This window comes from Elgaria multicarinata, chromosome 9 (assembly GCF_023053635.1).
Source record: "Elgaria multicarinata webbii isolate HBS135686 ecotype San Diego chromosome 9, rElgMul1.1.pri, whole genome shotgun sequence".
Classification (NCBI taxonomy): domain Eukaryota; kingdom Metazoa; phylum Chordata; class Lepidosauria; order Squamata; family Anguidae; genus Elgaria; species Elgaria multicarinata.
Window position 1 is genome coordinate 9,529,001 of NC_086179.1, and position 20,644 is coordinate 9,549,644.

The window sequence follows — 20,644 nt, forward strand, 5'->3', positions numbered from 1 at the left end:
CTCCCCCAAGGTCGAGTCCGTCACCTCCAGAATATCATCCATCCATCTTGCCCTCGGTCGGCCCCTCTTCCTTTTGCCTTCCACTTTTCCTAGCATCAGCCTCTTCTCCAGGGTGTCCTGTCTTCTCATTATGTGGCCAAAGTACTTCAGTTTTGCCTTTAATACCATTCCCTCAAGTGAGCAGTCTGGCTTTATTTCTTGGAGTATGGACTGGTTTGATCTTCTTGCAGTCCAAGGCACTCTCAGAATTTTCCTCCAACACCACAGTTCAAAAGCAGAGGAATGTTCCCTGACAGCCCTTTAAATAGAGGACTCTTCTCTCTAAAATAGGGCAAATGGCCATCTGGGGGGATGCCCTATAGTGGTGGGGGTACATCAGCTATTCAGCAGCAGAGAGAACTGCCCAGACAGATTGTGGAATTGGCTTTATCTGAGGCTCTTAAGAACATATATCAGAGGTATTCTAGTAGCAGTAGTGCCACCATTACTACTACATTTGTAACCCCCCCAGAGAGCTTCGGCTATGGGGCAGTATATAAATATAAATATAATAAATAATAATAATAATAGTAGTAGTAAATAATAATAATAATTATTATTATTATTATTATTATTATTATTATTTTATTCAAGACATGGTTTTCAGCACCCCTGCACTCAATGAGTTCCTGAGGAGGTTTGCCATAAAAAAAATCATAAAAGGAACACCCCCCAACAGGGGGCATTACAGGGGGGCATTACGAAAGGAAGGCAGCCCCCTGCCCCATGTAGTGCCCCATCTAAATTTCAACCGTGGGAAAGACGACAAAGAGAGAGAGGGTGACTATGTGAAAATGAAGTTACTAATTGCCAGAGCAAATACAGTCTAAAACGCTGCTCAGCAGCTTACCAACATTGTCTCATGCATCAACTCAGTGAAATCTTAGGTATATCCCCTTTTTTTTTTTACGGACAGGGCAGGCTGGGTTAAGAACCTATTGGGCCTCTTCGCCAATCTTCTTTTTTAATTAAGATATTACCCCCCCACCACACACAAATTAGTGTATGCATATTTGACTCAAGTCCACATCCCCTTTTTTGGTGATACATTTCCTCCTTGGGGGATGGCCTAAGTCCCCCAAGTTCCCCTATTTATGAGGGACAGTCCCTGGTAAATCTATTTCCCTCATTTGGGCTTGCCTTTGCCTTTGAAGGATGCCTTACTAAACTTTTGTTGGTGTGACTTGTTAAAGTGGTCATTCCCCTACTCTGGCCTCTAGCAAATACTTCTCTGAGTATGTGGTGAGGGTGGTAATAATAATAATAATAATAATAATAATAATAATAATAATAATAATAATAATAATCCGAAAGCACCATGAAGTGCATATAATTGGTCCTTTCTAGATTGAAGATGTTGGGATATATTGTGAACTACTGGTAACATATTGGAGAAGATAGTTTCAAATGCATTTTTAACACAAGGTGGGGTGGGATGGGATGGGATACTTCTTGGCTTTTAAGTAGACGGACAGGTAATTTCAGAGTGAATGAATATAGCACACAGAAGACCCAAGTGGACAATGGAGGGGGCTGTTTAAATGGTAATGTGTATTACTGGTAGAGGCCGGTGTCTCTGGTGTCAGTAGGTCAGTGAATCCACTCCAGATTTCAGTTGCAACCAGTTGGAACTCTAAAGGATCTATCCAAGGTGCCAAACCCATTTTGGGGGGAGTGGGGGGGGATAGGGTTCAGCATTTTGGGCTGTTCCTTTAGAGTTCTGGCTTTGAGCAATACTCTGTGGACACCGTGTTGCCACTATTTTCATCTGTAAAATATTGGAGGTCACAGAAAGACAATTTCTTATATGAATTAATTTTTATCCGTATGATTTCCCTGGCCGTTGAATAAATTGAATCTGATTATATTTTTCAATGGGATTTTTTTTCTTTTAAAATATTATTAATATAATACAATATTAATACACTACTGCTACTAATAATGAATAACATAGATAATTAATGACTACATAAATATATAAACAAAACATTTGGTTGGTTCCAGACTTAGTTATGCTGGGAGTTGTAGGATGTTTTTCTGTCTAAATATGCAAAGGATTGCAGTGTAAGTCTGGTTCCAACCCAATATAAACATTCTAAATTCACACATAGCATGTAATACACACTATGCAGTGAAATATTCACCAATATTAACATATATCTTCATATCTAGCGGCATCCATTTCTTACTTATTTTGAAAGTTGCTTAGAAACTTTAATTGCCTGCATTTTATTGATATGCCTATATTTTAACATGTGAGGTGGGCCCCAAATCCCTGTTTTACATAAATATTGTCTATCCTTTGTCACCATTTATGTCACTGAAACATCTATATGGATCAATATCCAGATTATACCTATTTTTCTTAAATCCAATGAAATCCAATTTAGCTAGATGTTATCTACCCTTTCTCAGCCTTATGTATTTGGTTAGTTTGGACATGACTACATGTTCTAATTGGCTAGTTGAACTTGCTGGCTTTATTTTGTTGGGTGTGTGTGCTTTGATATTGTACTTATCTATCTGAACCATAATAATAATAATAATAATAATAATAATAATAATAATAATAATAATAATAATAATTTCTATGGTAGGGATGCTTTAGGAATGGAGACAAATATGAATAAATAAAATGTTAATAAACTCTACCATTCGAGGACTACACCAGGGAACTGTCTCCTTGAGCCCAGGAGGACTTATTTTTGAGTAAATATACATAGCTGTATATCAGCTTTTGCTATGGCAATTTGGCCTGCAAAAGGTGAAATTGGAAGTCTCTACTATTTAAGTACAGGGCTGCAACATTTAAACAACGAAACGGTTAGATTAAGTGATGAATTGGTTAGACTGGTTAAAAGCCTTCCAACTGAGTAAAATGCTGTCTCTGATTAATTGGATAGTATGTGTGATTTACGATTATGATTAAATTGTTAATTATTTCCAGTACAAAAACTGTGGTTGACAAGCTCCATATTGGAGCTTTTTCCCTCATTGTCCTTCTTAAATGTTGCCTGCCATGATACATGTATTCGTTTCTCTTAAACCATCAACAAACCAAAAAGAATCAGATGCTTTTTTATTCCTTAACAGAAATAATCAGGTTGGATCCAGACTTAGTCATACTTCAAGTAAACCCATTGAAATCATGAGTCATGACTAACACAAGAATCATTGTTTTCAATAGACCTACTCTTAAGTATGATAAACTTTGGATCTAGCCCATCGTTTTATTCTTCTGCAAATGTGTGCAGAGTGAATGGTTTGATCAATGAACTGACATACGGGCTTACTTGGGAGTATGCCCCACTGATATCAATGGAACTTACTCCTGAGTAGACATGTTTAGGGTTGCATTGACAGTTAATCTTTAATGGCGTCACAGCAACCCTATGGATTTCTCTGTATGGCCCTTTCCCCAGACACATCCGGCTCTTGGCCAAGGGAGGTTGGAAGTGAAAGTTGTATTGGAATGGTGACATTGTTGAGTCCTTTCCCAATCCCCTTTCCCGTTTTCCCCTTGGCTGTCCCTCAATGAACTGTGTCCCCTCTTGTTTCCAGAAGGCAGGGAGTGTGTAAACTGTGGCGCTACCTCGACCCCACTATGGAGGAGAGATGGCACTGGGCATTATCTCTGTAACGCCTGTGGACTGTATCATAAAATGAATGGGCAGAACCGGCCCCTGATAAAGCCCAAGAGAAGGCTGGTAAGTGACTTGAATCTCAAAACTGCACTAACTTCTTATTTTCTTTTCTTTCTCCCTCCCTGTCATCTTGTGTTTTTGAATTTCCTCAGCCCAAGATGGAGGACTTTCTGGAGGGACTAGAACTGGGCAGCCCCGCCCAAAGTCTTATCTGTCTGTACAGAAGAGGGCTTTTGAGAGAGCCCACTCCCCCTTTTTCACTATGCCTGCCAAGTTATGTACCATTTCTATGTCTCTCTATATATCTTTTTAATTTTTTTTTAAAAAAAATCAAGTAAGGGGGTGATTATTTTCTTGAATGGTTTCCAGAGGGTGGAGCTTGAAGGAAGAGGGAGCTGGGGGGGGGGGAATACAAAAAGCATGTGGCAGGCATGAAAAAGCATCTTTGATTCATTGCGAAAAGGGTGGAATGTCTTGAAACTGATGTTTCTGTAAAGCTGCAAGCGTCATGGAGTTAAAACACGGGGCATCTGTTGCCATTTGAGATAGGTTCTCTGGAGCTCTAAAAGTCTAAGTATCTTGGAGTGATGTCGCTTGCTCTTAAAAGACTTGTGGTGGTTTTAGCTCCTCTTTCTCTTAGGCTTTAAAACGGTTTATTACAGTAGTGACAACTGCTGGGGCCTGGGACACACGCCATAGACCGTTTTCAAACCGTTTTCAAACCGTTGTATCCTGCTTGGTGTAGATCTGGCCTTAGTGATAAAACAGGGGTGGACAATATATAACTCAAAGGCCACATGTTGCCCCCTCCACCCTCCCAAATTCTGTATTATTATTATTTTAAAAAAGTCACTGTAATGGCTACAGAGCACCAAAGGGGTCAAAAATCATTAGTTTTTGTTTTAAAAACATGTTTTTATTTTTGGATGGTCTGGGGCAACCCGCAGGCAGCATCCAGGGGGTAAAAATGGCCACTGGACCTCACGGTTGCCCACCTCTGTAATAAAATAATTGAGAGGCATGCGAGAGAGAAACCTTTAACCTGTGGCGGTGACAATGAGTTGTCTTGGCAAAAGTGAACCTCCTCCCAGAAAAGAAAAGATATTACATTTTTTTTTTTAAACACACACACACAGTATTTTCCATACTGATTAGAGGTGAACTGTGTTGTTGTTAACTTTATTGGAGGGTTGTTGTGGGTTGTCCCCACCCACTTTTAGCTTTCATGTGAGCAGGCTGGATGCCTGCACACGGCTATGTTCTCCACTGGTTTTGGTAATGGAGCAACTGGCTTCAGGAAATATATAGCTAAGTCCAGCTGTGCGTGGCCATCGCACGATTCCTCCCAGATTGCCGGCTCAGCATTTGCTGCGTTGCGAGCGAAGGCGCGTGAATCGGCTGACCTGCTTGATGGAGGTTGCATTTGAGGTCTCATGAAGGTTCTAACTGTGTCACTTCACCTGTGATGGCCCCATTCGCACAACCATGTCATTGATTTGGCAGTAGTCAAAGGCTGGACTAGGGAGGAAGGCAGCACACCCGGTTCTTAAAACCAGACTCTGCCCTATTTACCGACATAGCAGAGGGGAGGGTCCAATTTTGAAAGCCAAAGCAGATTCAGGTACAGAGGGATGAATTCTTCCAGGATCTGGCTGCTAACCTGCCTCTGCTGTCCTCTCATAGAATCATAGAATAGCAGAGTTGGAAGGGGCCTATAAGGCCATCGAGTCCAACCCCCTGCTCAATGCAGGAATCCACCCTAAAGCATCCCTGACAGATGGTTGTCCAGCTGCCTCTTGAAGGCCTCTAGTGTGGGAGAGGCATTTCTTCTTGCAGGGGAGAAAGATACAGGGACCCCTGTATTTTTTCCTCTTGGGGTGAAAAGCAGCTTGGGGAATGAATATGAGTGGAAAACTGGCCCGAGGGGAAAGGGTTAAGCAGACCCCTCCTGTCGCCCTCCCGTTCAAGAACGCAGCCTCCTGTGGCTGCTTTTCATTACATTTTTTAAAAATAAATAAATTAAATAAAAATAGTTGGAGGAAATTTACACTTGACTGCGTGTACCGTGATGTTTGGCCCTAAGGAAAAAGGATACTTGTTTGTTTCTACATCTGTTTCTCTAAATGTTTTGGATGACTTACAAGGGCTGTTTGGATAAAGACGTTAGTGCTGTAAATCATGACGATGGCAGTTGCAGGGGAGGGGACTTGAGGAAGTCTAGATGGGGGTGAGGCTGAAATGCATAGCCTCCTCTTGCCCATTTGCTCTACTTATTACATTTATTTATTTATTTATGACAATATACATTACATTTATGTCCCGCCTTTTTTCCTCCAAGGAACCCAAGGCGGGGTACATAATCCTGCTCCCCTCCATGTTATCCTCACAACAACAACCCTGTGAGGTAGGTTGGGCTCAGTCTGTCACTGGCCTGAAGTCACCCAGTGGGTTTCCATGGCTGAGTGGGGACTAGAACCCGGATCTCCGAACTCCCAGTCCAACACCTTAGCCGCTACACCACACTGGCTCTCTAGAACCTGTTTCCATTGAGACTGAGGTGCCCAATGTCTGGGGAAACAAATCTTTGACCCCCCACTATCAACTGCATTGGCATCCCAAATTGCAGCCTCTTTACCATCTTCCTCAAAATGGAACTGGAGCTGCAGAGAATAGAGCCTGCTGTTACCTGGACAGCCTTGGTACGAAACAAGCTAACTTCAGGGATTTGAAGAGGCCCATCGTTAAAGGTTGCCAAGGGCCAGAATTAGCCCATGTCATGATTATGTGGTGTAGTGGCTAAAGTGTTGGACTAGGAGTCGGGATATCCGGGTTCTAGTCTCCACTTGGCCATGGAAACCCACTGGGTGACTTTGGGCCAGTCACAGACTCTCACCCCAACCTACCTCACAGGGCTGTTGTGTTGTGAGGATAAAAATTGAGATAATTTAGTTCAGATGCCCACTTGACTGCACACAGGATCTTTTGTTATTTCTGCTGCAACAAGCTAACATGGCCTGCTCTTTGGAAATGGAGAGCACAGACACAGGGAGACGCCCTGCTCATTGCTTGGGGGCTTCTTCACAGTTTCCCCGCCCCCACTGTCAAAAGTTGAAACACTTCTCCTAAGGCTTTATTATGGCTGTAAGAGTTTTAAGCTAAAATAGGCTGATATATATATATATTCATCCCCCTGTCCCTTTGACTCTGCCTAGGGATGCCAGAAGAATCCACAACAGAATCTGCTGTTCAGATTTTTGCTGGGATTGTTTAGCTTGGAAAAATAGGAGGCTAAGGGGAGACATGATAGAGGTGTACAAAATTATGCAAGGTGTGGAGAATGTGGACAGGGAGACCTTTTTCTCCCTCTCTCAAAATACTAGAACCCAATGGGGTCATCCCATGATGCTGATTGGTGGGAGATCCAGGACAAATACTTCTCCACACAGCACATAGTTAAATTATGGAGCTTACTACCACAAGATGTAGCGATGGCCACCAATTTGGATGGCTTTAAAAGGGGGTTGGATAAATTCCTGGAGGCAAAGGCTATCCATGGCTACTAGCCCTGATGGCTGTGTGCTTCCTCCAGTATCCGAGGCAGTAAGCCTGTGTGCACCAGTTGCTGGGGAACATAGGTGGGAGGGTTCTGTTGCACCATGTCCTGCCTTGTTGGTCCTTGGCTGATGGCTGGTTGGCCACTGTGTGAACAGAGTACTGGACTAGATGGACCCTTGGTCTGATCCAGAAGGGCTCGTCTTAAGTTCTTATGAATCTGACCCATGGGTTCTGTAGCAGACTAGTTTAAAAAAAAAAATTCTGGAACTTTAGGCAAATTTAGTTGCAGAAAAATACATAAAATACAAAAACTACTGGCCCAAAATGTGCATCTGCCCCATAGGCTAAAGTATGAAAATGCATGGGGTGGGATTTGAGCATTTTCGTAAGTGTGATTTTTTGCAAATGAGAATTTGCGCAAATTCAGGAAATTGGAAAAAAATAATCCAATTTCACCAGTGACGGCCAACAGAATGAAGGGTGTACGTGCCTTGCTCCATCCCTTCTGCTTTTGGTCCTGACCAGATCTGGATTGCACCAAACACCCCTCCCAGAGTGTCTTTCAAACTGAATTCACCCCACGGGCTAAAGGAGATTAGATACCCCTGCCCTAGGGGGTACAGCCAGGTCTTTGAGGGGCACACTGGTAGGTCCCCTTTCTCTGTTGGTGTGTCCTGGTAGGTTTATCTGGCAGCAGTGGTAGCCAGTAGCAACACTGAGTGGCTGAGGGCCACCATTGAGAATTCCCACAATGCTCTAGCTAAGTTAGCAGCATTGTGGGAAATCATAATGGCAGATACTCAGCTACCTTTTTTTAAATGGGGACCCAGGGAAGGCATTGGTGGCTAGTCCTGCCAGGATGCTGTGAGGGACTGTAGCTCAGTAAGTAGAGCACCTGCTTTGAGTGCAGAAGGTCGCAGGTTTGATTCTTGGCTTCTCCAAATAGGGTTGGAAAAACTCCTGCCTGAAACCCTGGACAGCCATTGCTGCCTGTTAGTGTTGACAATACTGGGCAAGATGGACCATTGGTCTGACTCGGTGTAAGGCAGCTTCCTGGTGCTTTCTGAGTCTCAGGGGTGCTGTCTGAGTTCAGAAGTGCCCCCGTCTTCTTCACCTCCAGTCTCTTCCATGACACTTACGGGGCCTCCTTGCACAGAAACCCAGGTGAATTTCACACCCACGAAAGCCAGACTTCTAAGGAAGACCAACATGCCGCCGCAAGTGAAAATAAAAGTGACACTTCAAGCTTCTTTTCGGAGAAGAGAGGTCTAAATTTCCTGGCCTAGCTCCATTTCCCTTTCACACAAATCATACACACAAAACATGCTGCCACCTCAATTTTACTGTGGCTGTTTCCTTGAACGGGGAAGTGGCGTCCCTGCCTTAAGAAAGGGACAACTTTAATGGCCCTTTACTGAGAAAAATCAGACACGAATAGCTTTTGAGGGAGGTAAATGCCTTTAGGACTTCTAATTGGGGCATTTTCTAATATTTTCTCCTCCTTTTAAATAAAGCTAACTTCCTAGGAAAAATCTGTACGTCGGAGATAGTTCATGATCAACAGTTTTTTTCCTTTTCCTTCCCCAATCCAACTTACTTAGAGCAACCTTCCCCACCTTGGGTCTCAGCAGGTGGTTTGACTACAACTGCCATCAGCCCCAGCCAGCAGGGCCACTATTCAAGGATGATGGGTCTTGTAGTCCAAACTATCTGGAGGGACCCAGATTTAGGGAGACTGCAGTCAAGAAAGGTGATCTTATCCGAAGAAACAGGAGGTTCCATTTTGCCATCCTAGGGAATCATCATTAACTCACTTTAGACTACTTATATTTAGGCTTTAGGCAAGTCATCTTAAATGGCCCACACCAGATAGTATTTGCTTAGCCTCTCTCCAAAATATTTGACCCTTGGTCCAACTGCAGACCATCGAGGAGTTTTTTGCTGGCTTTGCCATGGCTGAGAAGATCAGGTCAGAAGTCAGGTGCCTCGAAGATAAAATCATAGGGACATTAGAAGCTGACTTCTACCAGGTCAAAGTATTTGTTGATGATGCCCATATTGTCTAAAGAATGGCTGGCACCAATGGTAAGAACAGTCGGGCACCTGTCAAGGGTCCACACCCTAGCTGGGCCCCCTAACAAGAAGCCACTAGAGTTGCTTCTCTTCCACCATTGCAACCGGTTTATTCATAGAATCATAGAATCATAGAATAGCAGAGTTGGAAGGGGCCTACAAGGCCATCGAGTCCAACCCCCTGCTCAATGCAGGAATCCACCCTAAAGCATCCCTGACTCTTGCTCAGTAGTTCCAAGGCCTATTTACGCAAGTGCTAGCAATGATGAGAAAGAGGAGCAACAGCAGTAGGTGACAATGGCGGTGAGAAGGTACACTCACTGAGAGAGGGCCCCCACTGATGGTGTCCTGCCCAAGGGACCCCAAACACCTGGACCCAGCACTGAACTAAAGCAGTGAGAGGTATTTCCCATCACTTGCTTCTTTAATGGAAATCTCAGGAATTGAACCTGAGACCTTCTGCACACACAGCATCTGCTCTACCATTGAGCTACAGCCTGTCGTGCTGTTCTGGTTTGAAGATGGTCTTTACGAAGCTCTGGGTGGGGGAGGGGGTGGGGGAGGGAGCACCAAAAATCCCGAAGGAGTGAAGGAAAAGGCAGGCCTTAAGCTGTTGCTTGAAAATAGCAATTTATTATGTGAAAACAGACTCCCCACCCCGGGCACTAAAACAATGTGCACGCCCCACAAAAGTGAGCATTAAAAGGAATGCAACGTGCAAGTCGCTGACCTTCAAACAAAAAATATTTGCGGTCAGCGTCATGTGCATAAACAACTAAAAATATTGATTGAATTTTGTTCATGCAACACCTGCTGAAATCCCGGCTTCGACCGAACTCTTAAATGCAGAGGAGCCCTGTCATCTTCTGCAAATGGTGCGAGGTCTGCTTCTTTTTTCACTAAATTCAGTGGGCTCTGTTGCTACGTATCTAGAGCATGACAACATCAGAAGTTCCCTATTATAAGCTCTGGCATGGATTTGTGCCTTCTCCCAGGCCGGATCTATGGGGTGGAAAGGTTGGGCTTTTGCCAAGGCCCCATGACCAGCAGAGGTACTGATGTCCTAACAGTACTATCATTTCCACTTTGCACAGAGCGCCCAAGTAAGTTAGTTATAAGTGAATTCTCGGTTGGCATGTCCAACCTCTTTCAGGCTAAGGGGGCACACTGATGAGGCTGTGCCTGAACCCCCCCCACCCCCCAAATCTTGGAGTTTGGATCAACAGGGGTGAAGTCCTGAACTTATAATTCCCATAGTGCTTTGATGGTTTCAATTGCTTAGAGACTGCTAAATTTCTTAAAGGTATTGGGGCCCGGGTTTCCTTGGAGGTCAAATCTTAACCCTTGCCCCCCTAATCCAGGGATGTTTAACCATTTTTATACGGGTATCAAAAAGTGAACACTAAATAGTAACCCTGGTGTGCATCACAGCACATATTTTAACCCTCCATGCGTTGGTGTTGTTCCCCCCTATTCTTAAGGTCCAGGTATTCAGCAGCAGTGGAACACCTAGGCATGCGAGGTCTCTGGGATTGACCAGATGTTTTGGGATTTTAGCCTTCTTGGAATCTCCAGGGCAAGGGGACAGAGCCAAGAGGGCAAGCTATTTTTTCACTTGGCTTGAGAGTGTTTCTTGTTAGCACTTCCCCAAATTAATGAACCATCAGGCACAGCTAGGCTCCACCCTATGATCCACCAGGTGCAATTCTCACACCTATAGGCTCCACCCCATCCCACCAGGCTCCTTCAGTCCAAGGTAGGCTGGTGTGCAGTTCTGTCTGTATGCCATAGCTAGGCCGACAGGCCTTCATGCTCCAGTTGAGGAATGCCTCAAAGTCCCAGTGCCAGCATTCATGCCATTGATTAGCCATTCATCCCATAATCCCACTTTTCTTTCATGATACAGCTCTAGCTTTAAACATATGTTTCAGGGCTAAGACTTGGTAACCCTTGCAATAAATCCTGCTTTCAGTTGTGTGAACACCCCTTCCTTCCTTCCTTCCTTCCTTCCTTCCTTCCTTCCTTCCTTCCTTCCATATTAAGGCATCTTTGATATGAGTTGATTTTGGTTTAATGGTTTGAGTATGCTGGACCGGGGTGTTTGTAGGCACTTGAAAAATTCGGGGCCCAGGCCCATAGGACACAGAACTGCATAAAATCTACACATGCTAATTTATATCCGTCTATATTTATTTATTTATTTAGAGTATTTTTATCCCACACTTCAGCCAAAAAAGGCTCTCGGAGCGGCTTACAATTGATCAGTAAAGAAGGCAATCGCAGCCCTCAGGCTTACATTCTAAAAAAGACATGACACACAAGGAAAAGGGGATGGGGAGGGAAGAGGGAGAAAATAAAAAAGAAATTAAGGAGACTGTTCAGGCTGGTGGGAAGGCCCTGCTCCGTCCTCTCATCTCCCAATGGAGGGGCAGATCAACAGCTCCTTCTTCTTCCCCACAGGGTGAAGATGTTAGCCCTGTGTGTGTGGGTGTCCAACTGAAACAGGCTCTGATGGTTTCTGCCTGCTCCAGTCTCCCTTGCTTCTTCTTCCCACAGGGTGAAGATGACAGGAAATTAATTTCTTTATCTCAAATAAAAAAATGCAATTTATTGGCATCCTGTACCAGATTATCCCAAACCAATCGGGGTGGTGGTGGTGCTTCTCTCTGTCTGAGCTTAATTGCTATGGAGAGAGAGAGAGAGAGGGAGAGAGAGAGAGAAATTAGGGGTGTGATGGGGAAAATGTTGTAACATATGGGAAGGGGAGAGCTAACCCTTCCCATCCCCTCACCCTTGAAAATTGCCACCTGCATAGCAATGAAGCAGAAGTAAAATGCCTTCCATTGGCTCCAATGGGAGCTCAGGGCTCCAGGGAATAGATCCGGGACTAGAGCCTCGTGAGGCCAGATCTAACAATGCCCCTGGTGCTGGACCATTTTGCCAATCTTCTTGGGTTTGAGACATTGTACAAAATGTGTTGCACCACCATGCAGTGAATGTCGATCAGCGTTCCTTAACGTGGTGCCCTTCAGATGTCTTGGACTACAAATCCCATTCGTGCCAGCCAGCATGGGCAATGTTCAGGTATGCTGAGCATTGTAAACCGGAACATCTGGAGGGCGCCAGGTTGGGGATGCCTGGTTTAAATGAACGATGGAGCACCCTCAAGACGCAAGACATGGCAAAGTTTAATGAAAAGGGCCTTTTGAATGTCAGTTTTTGCTAGACAAAAACTGACATTTGAATCAACCGTTAAACCTCCACATCGCACATCTGCAGAGATTCGGGTTTCAATTTGGTTAAAGCTAAATATGTTTAAGCCGCAATGATTTCCACAGGAAGGTTAAACATGGGCTTAAAGACATCGCTTGGACTGCACTGTGGCATTGTTTCTGTCATGATCCGAAATTCTCGGCACGTTACAAGGGTCTGTAATTGTGCTCCTTATGGGTGGGTTTTGGAATGTAGTGCAGAGTTCAACACCCCAAAATCAAGTTCCTAGTCCTTAAGGCTACAAAGATAGGCTTTAAAATATGTGGGGAATGCCTAGTGAAATTACAAAGAAGAAGAAGTTGGGACGGTTGTACAGGGAGGGAGCCCTTTACTGGCATGCATAATTCCAGGGTCTCCTTCCACCCACCCTGGCATAAACAGAATTAGTAAATGTGGATGTGCAAATTTGCATCATATATACATGCTGCAGAAAGTAGCTTTCCTTGGTGTGTAATCTGGATGGAAGTGGAAAAGGGGACAGAAGCACCAATAACAAACGAAGAAAAGGGGAAATGTATACTCTGGTGTTGAGAAAGGTTTAAAATGTTTAATTTACGTATTATTTTTTATTGAAGAAATCACCATTAAACATTTTAAACCTTTCTAAGCACCAGAGTATACATCTCCCCTTTTCTTCGGGTGTAATCTGGATGACCATGGCACAGAATTCTGATATTTTTTTTTTTTTAAAAAAAGAGCTTTCTAGTGAGATATAAACAGTTGCCCGTTTGCAAAAGAATGTTGGTTCCTGCCTTGAAATTAAGCAGTCTCACATTTTCAAACTTCCTTCTCATGACCTGGATTGTTTAGGACGCTTCAGCTGAGTCTTTGCAGTTGCCCAAATTTTAATTGACGCTCCAGATAAAAGCGTGTTAAGCTGCAGCTGCAGCAAACACAAAAATTAGTCTCGTGACACCTAAAAGGCACATTGAATTATTGTGGCATGAAAAGCTTACACCACATAAAATCTGTAAGACTTCCAGGTGCCGTAAGACTGTATTTTGGGTTTAGAGGTAAAAGGACATTCACGACAGTGCCAGCTCCCTTGGGCAAGACACCCTCAATGGGCCCCCACCCTCAGTGAGTCTACCTTCTCACTGTCATTGTCACCAGTGTGCTACTGATCCTTCTCATCAGGGCAGAAAACCAGTGGGCGAGGAGACCATGGCATCTCCTATAACTTCTCACCACCACCACCACCACCATTCTTTGGGCTGGAGTGAGTGGCAGGTGAACAAGCAGGTTGCAATAGTAAAGAAGAGAAACAAGTCCCTAGGGGGTCCTGTCTGTGGGCCCCTGCTAGGGTGTAGGACCTCAGTAGCTGCCCAACCATGCCTGCTTGTGATGCTGGCCCTGATCCATAACCATAGTATTGGGCCAGATTGTATTTGAGAGTAGAGATAAGAACTTGGCAGAACAGAACTCCAGATTTGAAGTTCTACATTTTACTGTCTCTAGGAGAGCCATCAAGGCTTGCCATGGCTTTTCAAAAGTTTCCTTCCTGTGTTCTACGAACATATAGTTGGCCTAGATTTTAAGGGGAATTCCTCGCTTGGCCAAATCTGATCTGTTTGTTTGAGACATTGAAAACGTGTAGAGTTTTGAAAAGCAAATGGACAGAGAGCAGAATAGTTTCAGCAAATAAACTCCTGAAGAAGTGGGACTCTCAGGCCACGGCTAGACCTAAGGTTTATCCTGGGATCATCCAGGGTTTGCCCCTGCCTGAGCACTGGATCCCCTGTATGTCACCTAGATGAAAGGTTTGATCCCTGGATGATCCAGGGATAAACCTTAAGTCTAGCTATGGCCTGATTCTTCACTGTAAGGTGCACATGATCTAATACTGGGAACACACCCTCTCATCCCTTATATGATCAGGGAATAACACAAGACACTCCACTATCCAACCATTAAACTATAATACGGGACAACAGTTGGAATTCTATAGTATACGTGGTATCATAGTTAATCCCGCTCTGAAAGATTGACTGGATAATCTTCTTCCATCAGAATGCCATAGCTTCATCGTAGAGTACATGAGGTGTTTTACTCATAAAAGGTAGCAGGTTTCATCTCCAAGATTGCACAAGATGTGCTCCCTCTCCAAGATGAATGTGTGTGGGAAATTAGGGCGGTGTGAGTATGGGAGATTAATTCTTGGCATCTTCAGTTAAAAGGATCAGGTAGCAGGTGATAGGGAAACTGTTTCCTGGGACTCAGTCTAGCCAGAGTAGACTGGTCTGGATGGACAAATAGTCCTATGGACAAAGGCAGCTTCCTATATGTGTCTTTCTACCTTCCAAGGACCACCAACCACATATTATGTAGTCTATCCAGATGCTTCTCTAAATCCCCCCTTTTCTGGCAGCCCAGGTATACAGCAAAACCGGAAGGGTTATGGATGGGCCTTTGCACGTTGCTGGTAGTGTGTGATTGGTCCTAGTGGGTGTCACACATTGGGCAGGCTTCATCGTTAAAGAAGTTCAGTTGGGTTGACAACGTCAGTGCAATGGGATCAGATTCTAAATCATCTCCGAAGAAAGGGAAGCTTTTGCAGTGTTGAATGCCATTGTAAGCCTGAAATGTAGACATAAGGTCTGTTGAAGTCCCATGAGCTGAAAAACAGAACGCCCCCTTCGCGGTACTTGCTGAACTTTTGCTATCCTCTTATTGGAACAAGTAGTGCCTACACAGTTGATCACACATGCAGAAAGCTTACCTTTGTGTGTCCATGCCAAAGATGTCTCTATGATTCATACTTTGGCAAAATACCCATTCCATTCCATTTGGGATATAGAAATCTTTTGGAGTATGAATATAGGCGTTATAGTTTCAATCCCTGCATTTTTGGGGTGGGGGTGGGGAGAGGCTGTTCTAGATTGTGAAACTTTCAGTGTGATGTGGTATCCCACACCATGGATTCCGGGTAGATAAAAGGAAGAACTTCTTCACACAGCCCTGGGGAATTTGCTACCACAAGATATAGTGATGGCTGTCAATCAATTTGAATGGCTTTCAAAGGGGATTGGACAAATCCATGGAGAAGGCTATCATTGGCTACTAGTCCAGTATCAGAAGCAGTATGCCTATGTTCACCAGTTGCTGGGGAACATGGACAGGAGGGTGCTGTTGCACTCATGTCCTACTTGTGGACCTCTCATAGGTTTCTGGTTGTTTACTGTAGGAACAGAATGCCAGATTAGACAGGGCTTTTACCTGATCCAGCAGAGATCTTCTTATGTCCTCTTCTTTTTATAGGGGCAATAATCCTTCTCTGTGCTGAGACAGCCTGGGAAGGAGAAGAGCTGGGGGGATTCTACACGCTGTACTGAGGGCGCTTCCATGCGCCCCCAGTGCGGCCCCAAAGCGATCGTGTAACTTGCCTGGAGAAGAGATGAGGAAGAGGCGTCCTTGCCACCTACTTCCTCGCCGGCCGGGACGGAGAGCTCGGCAGAAGAAGGCGGGGTGGAGAGCTTCTTCCGCTCTCCATCCCACTTTCTTCCGCTGAGCTCTCTGACCTGGCTGGGTCGGAGGCAGGTGGGTGGCGGCGGCGGCAAGGACGCCTCTTCCTCGTCTCTTCTCCAGGCAAGTTACACGATCGCTTTGGGGCCGCACTGGGGGCGCATGGAAGCGCCCTCAGTACGGCGTGTAGAATCCCCCCAGATCTCACTCTGGTAACATCAGCATGTTCTAATAAGAAGCCATGATCCTTGTTAAAGATGAGTGGAATGTGGAGCCATACAGTTCCCCACCTCTGTGTACCTAGAAAACCAGAGCACAGCAAGTTTTAGCCCAGCCTGTAGTTTTCATAGATCTACAGCTGCAATCTATGGCAGCCATAAAGGGCCGTTTCCATAGTTTGTGACCATAGATCTATGAAAATGAGAGAGCCCCTATCGTACTTTTAGATAGTTGCTCTAATAGATGAAGTTGGATGGCAAAGGGAAGTCCCATGTGCAGCAGTGGCAGTAGCTCCAGTTTTAGGGGTTGGGGAGTGGGGAGGAAGGGACAGAGGGGGGTGAGCAAGCGAGGATGGCTTTAAAAGAGGGTTGGATAAATTCCTGGAGGAGAAGGCTATTCATGGCTACTAGCCCCGATGGCTATGTGCTACCACCAGTATTCGAGGCAGTAAGGCAGTGAACAGAGTGCCGGACTAGGTGGACCCTCGGTCTGATCCAGCATCCGGGCACTTCTTATGTTCTTATGAGTCAATGGACTCCTGTTAGGCCTTGTGTTTGGCTTTCCTTGGCACCTGCCATGCTGTGGGCACCCAAGAACCCAGAAGGGCTGATCCGCTTTGGGGAAGATGAACCTCTCTTCGGCTTCGGTGCCAAAGCGAGGTGGCCCAGGCCCGAATCACCCCAAATCAAATTGGGGCTGTTTTGGAGGCTCTGAAATGGCCTCTGAGGCAAGTCGGGGTGGGTGGGGACTGTGCCCAGCCCTAATATATACTCACCACAATCTCGATTCCCTGAGTGTCGTCTTTGTGTCATTAGAAGGAGAGGGAGATCTCAGCAGGATTGGGGGAACCCCAAGATTGCAGGAGTACAAATAATCTTTAGCGCATAAAAAACCCCAAATGTCTAGGGGAGGAATCCCCAAATAGCCCAATGCAGGCTGAGCATGCTCTGTGATTGAGAAAGCTGATTGATTGTAATGACAAGGAGAGAAAAACTTGGCAAGAAACGAAATGGCATGGGGTCATATCCTGAACAGGCGCGGGCCATACTGCAGGTCCCTCTTGTTCAGACTATATGCCTGGCAGCAAAATTTGAGAAGCAGAACCTGGGTTAAGGCATGAGAATACCACATTGGCTTTCCTTGGTGTGCCGGAACACTAAGGAAGCTTTTAAACCGAGCTGAGAAGTTGGCCTGCCGATTGCCAACAGAGGAAGGACCTCGTCGCTTACGTGCCATTTCCCTTGTGGGATATGATGCAATAGTGTCAATATTTTCTTTTGGAGAGTTGCTGTAAGGTAGGGCATGAGCTGTTAAGCAAATGTTTCTCATTCAGATCTCTTGCCAACAAGGGATTTAGTAGCTGGTTTAACAAAACCCTTCTCTCGGCTTATCTGTAAAATGGGTTTAACAATACTAACTTTTTATTTTAAAGAGTTATTGAAGTAGTGCCTAGGAAGTGTTTTCAGAATTTAGGGAAAAAATACAATATGGATACACAATGTTATTTGATTAGGACAGTGTTCTAGGTGGGGACATGGGTAGCCTTCTGTCAGAGATATTGTAGGGTGGGCATCAAGAGTTGGAAGGATATAGGCCAATCCAGAACCTACGGGAAGGCTTCTTATGGTGGTTCATCAGTGGTAGAAATACACACTGCACATGTTCAAAGGCACCATCATTTTCATTGGCTCTTCTTACATTTGTGAAGTCCTTGGCATTCCAAACAGCTTCTGCAACAAACCTGGCTCAAATTAAACTCCAACCTGGCTCAATTAAATTCCTGATTTAAGGCGGGATGGCTGGACTAGATAGACCTATGCTATTGCTACTATGTTAGCTTTTGGAAATAAGTGCCGTTATCTGACCCTCTAGCAAGTTTCGTTTAAAGATCCTCATTCTTGATGCTTACAAGGTTGTTACTACTTCTAATTTTTCTGGACTGTTCATATTTAATACTTTTTCCCTCTAATAAATGGAAAACCAACGGGAAGAATTGTTCCATATTTTGGGTTGTCGCAAGTTGCTATTGTAAAGAAATCTCAAACAATCCCAATGGATAAAATTAATTTCATGTGTGTTATGAATAACAGATTATTTATTTTGCTGCTTTGATTGAATTAATCTGTGGAATACTGCAATCTACATTATTATCAACCCCATACCGCTTCGATCCAATGTTGAGAGATGCATAATAATGGGTTGAATACAAGGATGTAATGTGTATGTTTAAGTATTGTAGAAAAATAAAATTATTTAAAAATAATAATAATGGGTTGAATACAGATGTACTCATATTTAGAATGGGCCCATTGAAATCAATGGGACCGGAGTTAGCCATGTCTAGCTTAAGTGCTATTGAGTTCAAAGGATCTCCTTTGCATATGACGACATCTGCATCCAACCCATAATAAATAACATGATTTGATCCCTGCAATTATATTGTAGTTGCAACATGCCATATAATGTCCTACTAATTGTGGTGACCATCTAGTCTTCCTATAGTTTGCTACTCTGGAAGATTTCACCTCCTTACATTATTGTTACATGACTGTACTCTCTCTTCTCTCTGTAGTCTGCGGCAAGGAGGGCAGGAACATCGTGTGCGAACTGCCAGACCACCACCACCACTCTGTGGAGGAGGAACGCCAATGGTGATCCCGTGTGCAACGCCTGCGGGCTCTATTACAAGCTCCACAATGTAAGTGAGGCGGTAACTCTCTCAAGAATGTCTCTGGGGTTAAGTTATAGCAGTTTTAAAAATAAAATACAAATCTTTTTTGAATTAGAGGAGCAAATGCAATGGCAAAGCCCGATTAATCACCGGACTCATTTGGACAGCTCCTGTTTAGGGCCCTCTGTGGTTGAATATGGTGCACTTCAATGCACATGGATGCTGTTCAGTGAATTCTAATGCATCCTGAATTAAGGTGTACAAATAGGGTATAAATGGTTCCCATGGGGGCTTCATAGCATTGCAGTATAGAAAGGAAGCAAGAGGAGTCAAACTATTACACTATATATTCCTTAACTGGATGAAGGTGCATTTCATTGCTTAGCAACCACAAGACAGTTTTTCATTCACTTCTGACCTGGTCCGGGAATGTCTTGAAATGTCTTGTAGTTACTAGTTAACTCCACTGTGCTTGCTTACTTTACTCCATGTTCAACCAGCATCTTAGACTGTTGGTCCACCTTTTGCCAAAGATCCGCTCACTTGTACTCTTGAACTACAGCAACAGGATCTAATCTAAACATTATATAGCAGAGGCCAGTCTGGATAATATTATCATTTTGTCTGACACTGGCCAATTTTAATACCTTTTTATCTGTCCTCACTCATTTTCTCCTCACAACGACCCTGTGAGGTGGGCAAACTAAGAATGAAATTTAATAGGGATAAATGCCAAGTTCTACATTTAGGAAATAGAAACCAAATGCATAGTTACAAGATGGGGGATACTTCGCTCAGCAATACTACAAAGGAGAAGGATCTTGGAATTGTTGTAGATCACAAGCTGAATATGAGCCAACAGTGTGATGTGGCTGCAAGAAAGGCAAATGCTATTTTGGGCTTCATTAATAGAAGTATAGCTTCCAAATCACGTGAGGTACTGGTTCCTCTCTATTCGGCCCTGGTTAGGCCTCATCTAGAGTATTGCGTCCAGTTCTGGGCTCCACAATTCAAGAAGGACGCAGACAAGCTGGAGCGTGTTCAGAGGAGGGCAACCAGGATGATCAGGGGTCTGGAAACAAAGCCCTATGAAGAGAGACTGAAAGAACCGGGCATGTTTAGCCTGGAGAAGAGAAGATTGAGGGGAGACATGATAGCACTCTTCAAATACTTAAAAGGTTGTCACACAGAGGAGGGCCAGGATCTCTTCTCGATCCGCCCAGAGTGCAGGACACGGAATAACAGGCTCAAGTTAAAGGAAGCCAGATTCCAGCTGGACATCAGGAAAAACTTCTTGACTGTTAGAGCAGTACGACAATGGAATCAGTTACCTAGGGAGGTTGTGGGCTCTCCCACACTAGAGGCCTTCAAGAGGCAGCTGGACAACCATCTGTCAGGGATGCTTTCGGGTGGATTCCTGCATTGAGCAGGGGGTTGGACTCGATGGCCTTGTAGGCCCCTTCCAACTCTGCTATTCTATGATTCTATGATTTTATGAAATAGTGTCTGGCCCAAGATCATCCAGAAGACTTTATGGCTGAGTGAGGAATTGAACCTGGTTCTTTCTAGTCCAGTGTTCTTGCCACGATACAACACTGGATTATTGACTAAGTAATCTGAATCCTGATTGATCAGAAAGAAAGCATAGGCAGGGATACTCCCTATATAGGCTATGTCTCAATTCTGCCTGGCCCACGTTGCCCTCTTT

General features: G+C 44.4%; 1 protein-coding gene across 5 annotated transcripts in view; it reads left to right on the forward strand.

Annotated features, from left to right (window-relative positions):
• The window catches only part of GATA3 (GATA binding protein 3), a 61,422-nt gene that overhangs the window by 31,389 nt on the left and 9,389 nt on the right, over positions 1-20,644 (forward strand). For 3 of the 5 annotated variants that reach the window (XM_063134691.1, XM_063134692.1, XM_063134696.1), the window contains exons 3-4: positions 3,601-3,746; positions 18,838-18,963. In XM_063134691.1, coding sequence (XP_062990761.1) covers positions 3,601-3,746; positions 18,838-18,963 — 272 coding nt within the window. The remainder of the gene's footprint in view (positions 1-3,600; positions 3,747-18,837; positions 18,964-20,644) is intronic. The other 2 variants (XM_063134694.1, XM_063134695.1) reach the window with 1 other exon arrangement.